At 38.9% G+C, this 14,139-nt stretch overlaps 1 protein-coding gene across 1 annotated transcript in view; it reads right to left on the reverse strand.

Annotated features, from left to right (window-relative positions):
* Nucleotides 1-470: 470 nt before the first annotated feature.
* Nucleotides 471-14,139, reverse strand: part of TSHZ3 (teashirt zinc finger homeobox 3) — an 88,000-nt gene continuing 74,331 nt past the window's right edge. Inside the window, exon 2 of the mRNA XM_074211466.1 lies at nt 471-4,178. Within this exon, the coding sequence (XP_074067567.1) occupies nt 976-4,178 (3,203 nt within the window). The 3' untranslated portion in view covers nt 471-975. The remainder of the gene's footprint in view (nt 4,179-14,139) is intronic.

The following is a 14,139-nucleotide window of genomic DNA, read 5'->3' on the forward strand; positions in this document are numbered from 1 at the left end:
TCTGTTATTAGACCGCTCAAAACAAAAGATAACATGATGCTAATAAATATGCATAATTTAAACATGAACCTCTATCAATATAGATGTACTGTATGGCAAAACAATCATACTTTGCTTTTAGAATAATGTTTCTGCATACTTTATAAATGCTATCTGTGGTATCTTTTGTATAATTTACAATGTTTGAATGTAAAAAAACAAAAACAAAAGAACATAGACCTTAAAAAAAGGGGGAACAGAGAAATATACACTATACATAGGCACAGCTTATGCCCAGAGCAGAGCAGATACATAAAACACTGTTGCTATAAATGCAGAAAAAAAAGGTCATTTAGCCACGATCACATTTTTTTCATAAGAGTCTGAAATCTATACAATATATACATCTATGTTTCAATGTGAAAATAATATTTTTTTAATTTCAAGGCTTGTTATACCCCTGCAGACCTGCATAAATGGAGGTTCATATCATTAATTATAACTAAGCTGGTAAAGATTTAAAAACAAAAACAAAAACAAAAACAGAGCTCCATACATTATAATTATTATTCTTTTTTTAAACCAAATTAATGCAAAAGTGCTTCAAAGTACTCAGAGGGCTAAAGATTAAAGGGTGAGAAATGCCAACACACTTGGGTCACAAGGAAAAAGTGTGCCAGATTTCCTTATAAATGCTTAATTAAACTGTCTGTTAATGCATGCAGCTTGAAGCATCGGAGGGATGCCCACAACTAAATCCAATTTACACAAAGTTCCAAACACTTACCACTGCATTTTAACCTTCATATTTTACCAGTAACAACAGCTGATTATGCGCCTCTATTAAACACTGTACAGTTATACAAAACAGTTCAGCCCAGAGTGATTCTCTGCCGTTAGAGTAAGAACATGTGCCAAGAAGGAAATAGTAGCTTTAAGGTGCCTTTGACAGTTTTCCTCAAAGCAAATTACAGTTGTTTTAATTGAAAGCAAATGCTACTGCTTCTCAAGCTCTGAGACATACAGGAGATGATCCTCTGGCGATTTCCCATGTGTTTTGCTAAGATGAAGTTTAACGGCATGCTTGCTTGCAAAGGTCCGATTACAAAGTTTACACTGGTAGGAAGTCCCCAGTTCTTCTTCAGGAGATGATGTCACCAGTTTTTCTGATGGGGACTTAGTTTGTGCTATCTGATTGTTAATCTGTTCATTAGAAAGTTTGGACAAGTCCCTCAATCTGAAGCCCAGATGTGACTCCAGGTGACTGATGTACGTGGAAGGAGTCCTGATTTGTGATGCACAGTCATTACAAAAGAACACGGGATGGCCAGTGTCCAAGTTTTTGAGGAACTTTGTTCCCCCTGTCCTTCTAAGCTGATATTTCACATTGGCCAGCCAGTGGCTGATGGTGGTCATCGAAAGGCCAGTGAACCTGGAGATGTGCATTCGCTCTTGGGGGCTCAGGTCCGACATGATGTACTTCCCCTCTGATGTCTGTCGAAGGCTGGCAGCAAACTGGGCCTGTAGGATCAGCAGGTGCTGGGGATTCCAGTTGGACTGCCGTCCCTTCCTCTTCTGGGCCGGTGTTGTCTCCTCGGGCTCTTCTAACGTGGTCCCGTCAATGTCAGACTTCTCAGAGATGCTAGAAGGTGTGGAAGATTTTGACGTGTGGCTCTCTGTCAGGTTCTTCAACATATCAGAGATATCTGACAAGGCATTCTCACGGAGCGGCGAGTTTGACATGAACGACACGACGGCCGACGTCTTCGCCGTTGTCACTGCGGATGAAGAGGTGGCGGGGGATGTTGACGTGGGTGACAAGAGCACTGAACCTAAAGAACAGCTTTTGTCAGTCTTTCCTTTCGTCAAGTCAATGGGCTGGTCATTGTTGATGTGGTAGAAATAGCGGTCTAAGTGGTCTGCTTTCTTGGACTGCAGGGGTGGGGTTGCCACTGCAGCCTTTTCTGCCAAACTGTTGCTCATCTTGAAGAGCATGCTCATGGGGTCAAGGGCAGGCAAGGATGGCTTGGCTGCTTTCCCCAAATGGATGTTCATGACTGACTGGAGAGCACTCAGAGGGTTGACAAAGGGCTGCTCAGGAGGGTGGTCAGTGATGATGGCTGTACTACTGCTTAAGCTACTTGTCATAGGCTTCACCAGCTCCTTGCCATTCTCTACTGGTTCTGCCAGGGGGCTGCTCTCCTTGCATCCATCCCTTGGAGGACTGGGACTGTCCTCTTGGCTTTTGAACCCACCATCACAGGAGGCCTCCATCTTGATGGGTTCACTCACCTCACTACTACATGGGGAAGGGGTGGCCCTTTTCACTGGGGAGAGCTTCCCCTCAGGTTCCTTCATTTTTTCTTCAACTTTGGCAACTTTCTCTGTGACTTTCTTGACCAGCTCTTCCATGGCATGGAAGTTGGTCTTTGGCATTGGGGAGGTTTGGCTGCTGGGGGGGGATACCAGGGCCTGGTTCTTTGTGGGTGACACAATCTCACTATTGCTAAACATGGGTTTCAGGGGCGTGCTCTTCCCTGAGGAGCCCAGAGACAATTTCATCATGTTTGGGAGTTGATAGGCTGCATGGATACTAGGGTAGCCCCCCCAGCTGGGAGTCCCATTCTGGGCTTTGTTAATAGCTGATGTGACTGTGTTTTCTAGTGATTTTAAGATATCCAACCCACCTTTGGGACTCTCCTCTAAGTCATTTTCAGTCAAATAATGGTACTTAGAAGAAATGTCATACTTTTCCTCTTCTTCAGCTGATTTTTCTTTGTCCTTAGTTTTTTCTTCAGCCACCACTCTCTCTTTGTCAGCTTCTTTTTTGACCTCCACATTTAATTTTGGAGAAATACTTGAGGGTGTATTGGAGGGAGAGGTAAATGTGGTAGCTGCCAGGGGAACAGACTGGACCTTCTCATCAAGCAGAGCCGTGATGGTTGGAGTGACTGGAGCCTCAATGATAGGCTTCCCTTTCTTCATGGCCGAGTTAGTGACCTTGATGAAGTGTCCGGTCACCATCATGTGGGCCGTGAGCTCTTGCAAGGTGTCATGGGAGCTACCGCACTCCATGCACTTGAGGATCTGGGATTTCCTAGCCTCAAAGTGCCAGGCATAGCTGGCCCCATTCTGGTGGCCATAGCGGTTATTTGGCGTTATGTAGGGGTTGGAATTCTTCTGCAGAGCATCATTTGTGTCTGACATAGTGGCCTTTGGGGTCCCACCTGTGGAATCTGGAGAGCTGGGAAGCTCAAGCTCCAGTGGAGCTTTCTTTCTGGTGGCAGGAATGATCTTGGCAGCAACAGGCGTGACGGGTTCCTTCAGAGGCACTTTTTGGTAGTGTTTTGTTTTAATCATATGAACACTCAAGTCCTGAAGAGACTCAAAAGAATGGCCACAGTACATGCACTTTAAAACTTTCTGAGCATCTTCCTTTCCTTCCATTTCCAGCAAGGACCGTTTGCGGGGTTTGGACCACCTCTTGGGGTTGTTGTTATCAGTCTCATGGTTGTCATCTCGATAATGTCCAGTTTCATTCATGTGCACTGTCAATTCTACTAAAGTATCATAGGCTGCACTACAGTCTTTGCAGCGGAATTTGCTGGCCCCAGTAAATATGGACCCATAAAGCTTGCTGCTTTGGCGGTACAGTTGTACTGTGCTAAAGAGACTGGGCTCTGGGAGAATTCGACTTTGAGACACTTGCTGCAATGTTTTAGCCATGGCACTCTGATGCCAATCAAAGCTGCCACTCCCGCAGCTGCTGCTGCTGCTGCTGCTGCTACTGCTGCTACCATTATTCTTTTCTGAGGATGGCTGGTGCAGGTTCAGATTGAGATTGGACCAGTACGAGTTAGAAAGAAAGTTGTTGTAGACAGCTTTCATCTGCTCCAGACTGTCGGACACTGCTGAGTCTTCCAGGGGGATGGCAACCTCCTTACTCTCCTCCTCGTTTTTAACTGAGCTGCTTTCAAAGTCAGCCATTCGATCACTGGTCTCACTAATGTGAGACTCACTGTCCATCTCATGGCTGGAAAATTCAGCGGCAGGAGAGTTCTGATAGCTAGGACAGGTCTTACTGAATTCTTTCTCGGGACAGGCATATTTGGCGGAGGGCTCCCCATCTGCTACTGTTTCATCAGGGTCCATGTCTTCATCAACCAGGGCAGCTGCTTTCAATTCATCTGAAACATAGGCTGTGGTAAGAAAGAGATGAAGGGAGGGCAAGAGAAAAAGGAAAAAAAATTAAGAACGAGAGGAGAGGGACAGAAGAGGAGGACAAGGAAGGAGAAAGAAAAGGAAAAGAACAGAGAAAAGAAGAGAAGAGAAGAGAAAGAGAGATAGAAAGGATAAGAAAAGAGGAAAAGAAGAAAAAGGAATTAGAAAAAAGGAAAGAAAAAACAAATAGTAAAAAAAGAAAAAGGGAGAAGGTGAGGGAGGAGAGAGAAAGGACAAGGAGAGAAAAAAGAAAAAATAGTGTTAGTAACTGCTAACCTTAACTAGCATATTTTTTTTTCTTTACGCTAAACTCAGCAAGCAAGACAGGCACTTTTTTTCAAAATTAAATAGTTAAAATGTGGTGTTTCTTCAGAGCAAAAAAAAAATTCTGCTCTTCAAACATAATTTGCCACCTTATTCTTCTCAAGGGGCAACAGCTTGAAATTAAAACTAAATTTGAAATTAATGAAGCACATTCTGGAGGTGGCATTCATTTCTAAAGTAATAAATTACTTGTATCAACCTCAGAGACAGCAGTTCCTGTCTGTCAATTAATATGTCTTATGCTTCTCCTACCCCTAATGCATTTCTTAACAGACAGATTCACAATTTAAATTAAGCAAGCATTTTTAACTCATTACATTTTGAGACTCAATCTTTAATAAATATAAAGTACAAAAACATCAATAAAATTTTCACAAAGTAAAAAGAAAGTACATCAATTACAATAAATTAAAAACAAGATTTCATAGGTTTTTTTCCTCCCTTCTCCTGGAAGAGCAGGTAATATGGAAGCTCATAATAACTATGTAATAGAGATGGGAGCACATTGGTTATGGATGGAATGGAAGACTCCTTTCTCCTCTAAACACCCAGCTTTCCCTAGTCACATAAAAAGCCATACAGAATGATGTCAGGAGAAGTTCAGGAAAATTGGTATGCGGTGCTCATTCTTGCTGTATAAATATATACAAGACCTTCCAGTGGACCTTACAAATGTCAAAGTGTTTGCTCTTTAGACTACTTTGTCAATATTTACTCAGCATAAGCTACACAGACACCCAACAGGGATCCTGTCTTCTTGGAAGTAATGCAACCAGTGATGGAAATCTCACATACTCTTCCTGAACAAGGGAGGCAGGGACTGCCTTCTTTCAGGCCGTTTTCCTTAGTCATACTCTGCCAGCATTTTACCTACTGTACATTCATTCAGAGGAGCAGGGTCTGCAGACTTGATTGCAGAACACATTAATGAAGCAAGCTGATTTGTTTTGCTTTCTTTTGTTTTTATCCCTATCTTTGAGCTATACTCCTTATTTTCTAAGAACTCTCAAAAGCAACTGCCACCCTTCAGAACAACCTCAAAGGAAAGGAACCTTGTTCTCACAACTACCTATCAGAATTAGGAACCACTTAAAATTTGGACATCAGTCTGCTTTCATTGGCTTGACCAGTTACCATCTCACTCAAGAAAATGCAGGTATATACACATTTGTGTTGGACTGGGGTTTCTGGAGTGTTTATTTTTCACAATGATTTAAAAAAAAATAGAACTTAGAAAGGGAAAGAAAAGGCTGATTTTGGGGCAATAACTAACCACAAAAAAAGTAAGACATGTCATACTAAAAGCAAAATTTACATTTAGGGTGGAGGGGAATTTTTCTAACTTTAATGTAATTTTCTTATAGCCAAACAGACACACTGGACTTCATTACATTATTGATTCTTTCAGTTCATTTGTGATTTATGTCCAAATAGGCCTTGACTTTGAGTTTCTGAGCCAGATCCACAATCCCTGGTAATTACTAGATCATGATTCAGAGAATACACCTGATTTAATAATAACATTTCATTGGGGATCAGGAGAAAAGAAGAGCTTGAGGTGATACAGCATAATGGGTATACTGGAAAGTGCATTAGATCTGGAAAGCTGAGGAACATGGCTCAAATCAAAATTCTGTTACTACCTGTGTGACCTTGGACCTTAACTGCTAAGGACTTCCTTGTTTTCAAAATTAAAGAGTTGCTTCAATGGAATAATGGCTAAGCAAATTATGGTAAAAGAAAATAATAGAATGTTAGCTTTGCTGTAAGAAATGATAGATATGAAGAATTCAAAGAGCCATTGAAAGATTCATGTCAACAGAATGAATTAGGCAAAACTAGGAAAAATAAATAAACCATAGTTTCCACAAATGGAAATAGAAAGAAAAATGACAACAGCAGCAACAAAAATTATAGAAAATGAAAACTATGCAAGTATAATGAACAAATATTACACTTTGTAGAGGTTGGGAAAGTATAGGCCTAGGGGTGTGGAATGCTAAATGCACTATCAGTCTTGGGTGATCTGTTAGTTCAGCAGCATTTCTTTTATTTCTCTTCTTTTTAAATTTTGTTACAAGGGCTGGCCATGGGAATGGGGGTGGGGGAAAGGATTTATTCAGAAATGAAGGTGATATTTAAAAAAAGATAATGATAAAAGTTAAAGACTTTAAAGAGAAAAAAATGCAAGATTAGTCTGTGACATATTGAAGGTTCCTTTCATCTTGAAATCTATGATCCTTATCTTGTCAATAGTTCAAAAACAAGCCACAAAGGCAAAGGCTTGTTAAACATTTCTTTGAAAATTAATTATGTTCTACTTTTCAAATCAATTCAGCAGTCTTTACAGAGGGCCTACTATGTGTCTTATGTTATCTGTGGAGGAGGGCTAACACATTTATGTGAGTTATTTGTCTAAAGAGGTAGGGTGGATTTTAGGTTCTGTTAAATGTGATCATTGAGGCTATATGTAGTTATTCATTTAAAAAATACAATAAAATGCCAAAAAGTAATCTTCCTTCAGAGCTGCAGCCAAAATGGATGGGGAATTTTTCTGCCCCAAGTAGACTTAGTGCATACTATGAATACAGTCATTTAAAAATCAAAACAAACCAGATCTTCCCTCCCTCTACTCCCCCTACGCAGAGACATAGAAACCTCTCTCAATCGTTTGCATAGCTAGCTAGATCTCAGAGCAAACTTCTGGAAATCTGTTGTACTACACTCCACAGAAACGGGCTTAGGATATGACAGGCAGAAGAGGTAAGAGCCAATGGAAAATGCCAAATGACAGAGTTCTAGCAGCAGCTAGTCTGGTCTGGATGACATACACTGCACCTCTCCTATAATCCTCTCTGAGAGGGGATTAGATCAGGGGTGAGTCTGTGTTCAACAAGATGCAATTCAATATTTGGAAGGAAATAAACTGGATTCCAATGTGCATAGTCTTTCTGTTAAATGTTTTTTTAAAAATTATTATTATTTTGAAAAATAAGTCAACAGGAAGCAAAGGAAAACAGAATTACCAACTGCCTAGTTCATGCTTATTGAGAGTTCAGAGGAGATTCTCATCCTTTGTAAACAGTTATTAAGGCTGTTTTCTTTATTCTGATCTTCTTGCATGCTGAGATCTGCTCCTCATGGCTGCCACATCACATCTCCATCTTCTTCTTTACCCTAGTCACACCTAAGCAATGGACTTGAACTATCCAGGGTGGATACAACTACAGCTACCACCCCCTGCCTTTCCCTCTACCCCTTCCAATCAGCATCATCAGGGATCATGGGAAAAACATTGGTTGGTACAAGCAAGGACATCTCCTGGAAAGGGAACTCAAAGTGGCATGAATGTCAAAAACATAAAAGAAAACCCTAATCCTTGCTGGCCTATCCTTGTTCTTTCCAAGACAGTCACAAGCAAGATTCTAATATGCAAATATAAAAAAGAAGGTAAAACAATATAACAGATATCTCTAAAACATCTCACATGTACAGGCCAGGAACTATGAGACAGAAAGATAAAAAAGAAAAAATAGTCCTTGCCCCTAAGAAGCTTCTATTTTATTGGAGAATATCACTAGAAAGGAAGCTTCATTGTGGTGGTTGAACTAACTTCAATCCAGAAAGCTGGGACTACATCTAGACTTACAGGGAAATTAATATGGAAGAGAAAACATGTCAAATAGGAAGAAGAATAGATTTAGTGTTGGGGGTGGGCATGTGCTCAAATATTTATTTTATTTCATATGTATAATTTTGGTCAAAATCTCTATTTTTTCAAACATAGAATGAGGAAGTTAGAATTAATTATTTCTAAGGTCTCCTTAGCTCTGATCCTCTAATTTTAATGTTCCTGAGTGATTTCAAAATGGTAATACACCCTACCTAACATTATTAATTGAGATGCTAATTCAAATAGCATTTCAAGGTGCTAGGATATTTACACATACACACAGTAAATAAAATTATTGTTGTTCATTATTGTTTTCATTTATAAGTTTTGAATTGGAAAAGAACAGAGGAAGGAAGGAAGGACCTACTATTCAGCACTAGGCTAGGTGCTATTATTATTGTCATTTCACAGGTGAGAAAACTGAGACAAAAAGAAGTTAAATGAATATCCCAGGGTCACAAAACTAGTAAGTATTTGAGGCAGAATATGAACTCAAGTCTTACTGACAACAGGCCCAAAACACTATCTACTACACAATCTAACTGTCAAAAAAGTTATTTTGTACAACTTCTTCATTTAATACATGAAGATACTGAAGCTCAGCTTTAAGGATACATTTTTTTTGCTTTAATCTTGCCCAGAGATGAACTATTCAGCATCCTCATTAATCTCATCAATAAATACATATTAAATACCAGTGATAGGTAACAGTAAGTTGAGGTGGAACTCCAGTATAGTCAATACTACAAATGGGCAGACCTGGGCTCCAAGAGATTAAGAGAATGGTTTACACATCATCCCACAGCAATCTATCACATGGTGATCAACCATTTGATATGAGCAACAAAATTAATAATAATAGCATCAATAATAATAATAATAAAATATCTTACATTTTCAGAGCACTTTGTCATTACAAACCACTTTACACACATGATTTCATTTTATCCTCAAAATAAGTCTTCTGAGGTCATCAGGACCAAGAGTATTTTCTCTTTTATACAGATAAGGAATCTTCGATCAGAGAGGTTGCATAACCTATCCAAGGTCACATATGGAATAACTTTCTGCCTCAGGCAGCTCAAATAGTGAAATGGATTTGAGAAGGGGTGGCTGTGGAATCTTCATTCCAAGACTGATGACTTTAGAGAAGTGGGTGTTTGGAATAGAAGCAATCTCTGATCACTCCAACTCAATGCACCCACTCCCTCCTCTGACCTTCTCTGACCGGGATTGTCTTAGCAATTAATCACACACTATCGAGTAAAATCTTTTCTATAGTCTTGAACTATGATTTAAATCTCCTACCGTTGGTTACGTTATAAAATGTATGACCAAGTAATTTGCTTTCTTGTTTATTCATTTACCAAAAGCCTACTATATAAAAACATGGTCCTAACTCTCACAGGGTCTAGGTGAGATTGTGATCAGTACTCTTGAAAGGAATATTCATCCAAGATTACAATTCCATCAAGATAAATCAGTATAAAAATGCTATCCCTCTCGACAAATGCAAATAACTAAGCAAAATGTGGAAAAAAATGTCTAAATAAAAAAGTACAAATTCAATTAGCTGCATTTTGATTAGGAAAATAATAAAAAGTAATAACAATTGCTATTAAGTTATTCATATTTATGCATTATCTCCTATATGGTAGGGCAGCTAGGCAGCACAGTGGATGGAGTGTTGGACCTGGAGTCAGGAAGACTCCTCTTTTTGAATTTCAAATTTGGCCTCAGACATTTACTAGCTATACCTTGGGCAAGTCACTTTGCCTCAGTTTCTTCATTTGTAAAATGAATTGGAGAAACAAATGGCAAACCACTCCAGTATCTTTCCCAGGAAAATCTTAATTGTAGTTTTGGACATGACTGAACAGCCTGCATGGTAAGGTTAAAGGACTAGGAATACTCATTCATTATATATCTTTATATCCCCCATAGAAGAGAACCAAGAGTGCTACAAATGGATACATAGGGGTCCACTGACTAGATATGGATGTAATTTGGAATGTGATCTGAAGTTGCTTCTAGCTCTGGGGTTATTATTCAGAATGATAATTCAGATTTGTGCACTGCTTCATATTTTCTAACTTCTTTCACATCTATCATATCATAACCTATCCAGACCACTGTCAATTATGCAGCTATCAAGACTAAGGGTTTAAAACTGGAAAAGATTTTTAGAGATCATCCAATTTAAGAGTATATTACCAGGAATATATATAATCCTAGGGGGTAAAAGAGAGGCTTGCTAAGGATGAGAGCTGTTAGTAAAAAACTATATTATTCTATTGAAATGAATAAATTTCTATTTTATTCCTTGTGTGCACATGCTTAGTAAACTAGAATTTATTTCCATTCATACTGGGTAGTTGGTATGGGAAGATTTACTAAGGTATACCAAAAAAGGATGAGATCCCACTGATTTGATATGACTCTCATCTTCAAGAAAGATGGAAAACAGAAGGCCCAGAAAAGTTAGATGACAGGACCAAAGTCACATAGACAATAAGTAGTGATTTTTTTCTGATATGCGCCAGTGGAAAGAATGGTGTGTCTTCTGACATTAGGAATTGTTCATTCTTCATTCTCAAGGACCAATGACATGAGGAGTATGAAGTCTTGACTTGCAAGGAAATTGGATTCAAGTGAGGCAAAGCTGTGCAAAGCCATCAATCTATCTTGAGTTCAATTGCAGCCTCCGGCACTCTCCCTAGCTGTTTGACTGTGGGCAAGTCACTTGACCTCTATCTGCCTTCATTTTCTAAACTGTAACATTAGGATTATAATAATACCTACATCCCAGAGTTGTGAGGATCAAAGAGACAATATTTATAAAGTTTAATAAATTGAATGTTGAAAGTCATATTTGTCACACACACACACACACACACACACACACACACACACACACACACACACCTGATCTTTTTTTAAAGCAAGAAGACAGAAACCTCATCCTTCGGGCCACAGTGAAGAAACCAGGTATTTTCAATGATCTTACACTGCTGTTGCGCTCCCTAGCTGTTTCCTGCATTAAATTTCCCATCTAAATAATGTATTTTCTTTTGCTTTTAATAAATAAAATTTACACCTTCTCTGTACTACCAAGTAGATGGAGCAGCTGGGCTGTGGGGGAGAAATCTCCCATTCAAATAAAATCAACAGCTGCAAAAAGACCCAAAGAAAATATGGATGAGAAAAGACTAGCAAGCAAAGAGCTGATTGGGGTGGCATTTGTTCCATTTTCCCCCAACTTGCTCAGTTGCTAAAGTTCCCCTTGGAAAAGTGAAGTCTCTGCGGAATTGCTAATATCAGCTTCGTTCTGTAACATTCCTCTTTTTTCTTTTTTTTCTTTTTTTTCCTTGCTCAAAATAAAAAAATAAATGCTTGGAACAGCAAGACAGCAATAGAACCCTTCCCTCATGCCTAGGGTGTGTTTTTAGACAACTGGATGATCAGAGGAATTTAGCAAGAGCAGAAATGAAGGAGATGATTTTGTAAGAGTGCTTTTTCATGAGAAATAAAATAAATAGCCTCCCACAACTTCTCCTGTGCCAAGCTCTACACCCCACCCCTTCTACAATCCTCCCTCCAAACCCCACCACTTCCATAAAACTCATTCTAAGTAAGAGCACAGAAGGGAGGGGCACCAAAGCTAAACTGGCAACTCAGAAATTTTTACCAAACTCAAGCAAAATTGATGAAATTGGACTCATGAAGTATAATAATAACAATAAATTTTGGCACTTACACTTTATAGTGCTTATGGTCACAAGATGCTTTTCATGACAGTATCTTATAATAACCTTATAACAATTCAGTGTGTTAAGGTATTATCATCTCCCATTTAACTGATGAAGAAACTGAGACCTTCAGCCTTTTAGATCAAATGCCATACAGTGGAATCCATGAAGATCAATTGCAATGGGAAATATAATGGATTTGTAGTCCAAGGACAGGGGTTCAAATCCCTACTCTGCCATTTACTACCAGCATGACTTTGGAAAAATCACTTAATGGCTCTGGGCCTCAGTGAATTCATTTATAATTGGACTAGGTGATCCCTAAGGACCAATCCAGCTCTTGAACTATGACTTCATAAGTATCCTTCCTATTGTCAAAACCCACATGAGAAGTTCATGGACGAATCAAGATTCAGACATGACTTTTTTTGTTTGTTTGTTTTTGCAAGACAATGGGGTAAAGTGAATTGCCCAAGGTCACATAACTAGACAATTATTAAGTGTCTGAGGCCAGATTTGATCTCAGGTCCTTCTGACTCCAGGATTAGTGCTCTATCCACTGTATCACCTAACTGCTCCCACAGGTCTTTTTTTTTTAGGTTTTTTGCAAGGCAAATGGAGTTAAGTGGCTTGCCAAAGGCCACACAGCTAGTTAATTATTAAGTGTCTGAGACCGGATTTGAACCCAGGTACTACTGACTCCAAGGCCGGTGCTTTATCCACTATGCCACCTAGCCGCCCCTACAAGTCTTCTTAAAAAGCAGATTCTAACAAGTGAAAGGGCTATCTGCTAACAGCATGCCTAGCTTAAGCATGTTTAGAATAGCACCTGTGTCACAAAGGACACAAGTACCATTCAAATTCCAAATTCATGGTTCATGGTATAGGTAAATACCAGCTCACCAACTATTAGCACCCACCAATAGGAAACAGTATTGTTTGAGCTGTGGACACTGGGTAATATGAATGTCTGAGAATTGCCAAACTCATCCAACTCCATCTAGAGAGAGGTTGAGAAGTGGCAGCTCCCTCATTAATATTTATTATGATTATTAACTAAACTGAAACACTAGGTAAAAAGAAATTAACACATTTCTTATAAATATATAACAGTAAGTTGAGGCGTAACAGAATGCAGTTCTGTGAAAGTGGAAATTACCTCCATGCCCCAGTCATAGATCACTTTCCTGCACTAGTGGAATACAAGTCGCTCTATCACTGCTAAAAACCATGTTAAGTATATGATGAGGACACTTGTGTTTAAAGGAGGCTATGAGTACACTTGGATAGGTAGGTTAAGAAAAGGAGAGACAGCATACTCCAAAGAGATACTCTAGAAAACAATTTTAAAATCAAACTTAATATCTGTTTTTTGTGTGAAAGGTTCTTCCAAAATTTTAGGTAAAAAACATCCATCTTCAAAATTTTATTGAAATTTTCACATTATTTCTGTTTTATTGTATTTTTATTATTGTTATTAAATATTTCCCAATTATATTTTAATCTGGTTGGACTGCTCACTTGAGAGTATTGTGGGCCTTGTGTCCAATATTTTATGCCTCTATTCTAGCCTAATGGTTTTTGTTTCGTTTTTGATTGTTTACACCTGGACTCTGATCCCATCTATTAGCTATCTTTTCAAGTTTTGAGTCACCTGAAAGTTTGACAAACATCCATTCAAACCCTTGATAAAAATGTTAAACATGGCATATGGTAAATAAAGCTCATATTCCCCAGAGCATCTACTGAGATATCCCCTCCAAACTGACATTAACCTGTTAGCAAATTGGTCTTTGAATATAGTTGCTCAACCCATTTCAATACACCTAATGGTGTTTCAATATTTTTTCAAAGATAATAAGAGAGACATTGTTAAGTAATTGGAAGTCTTCCTCCTAGTCTCCTAATATCTTGGGTACCATCTTACTACTTGGTTTAGCTAAATGTAGCTTATCAGAAGTTTGACTATGTAGGTGAAATTAGAAGGCCAGGCTTGGTATAGCAACCCACAAAGTAGAAAAAACTCAAAATTGTCCTTTGTGCAATACTCTGAAGAAAAACTTTTTAAATAAAATTCTACCTTGCTTTATTCTCCCCATTCTCCTCCTAACAAAGCAATGCCTCTCTCTCCCCTCTGGTGTTGTTCTCTGATCCACAGTCCCTTCAGTATACATAAGGTGGGCATACCTCCTT

The sequence above is a fragment of the Macrotis lagotis genome, chromosome 1 (assembly GCF_037893015.1).
Source record: "Macrotis lagotis isolate mMagLag1 chromosome 1, bilby.v1.9.chrom.fasta, whole genome shotgun sequence".
NCBI classification, from domain to species: domain Eukaryota; kingdom Metazoa; phylum Chordata; class Mammalia; order Peramelemorphia; family Peramelidae; genus Macrotis; species Macrotis lagotis.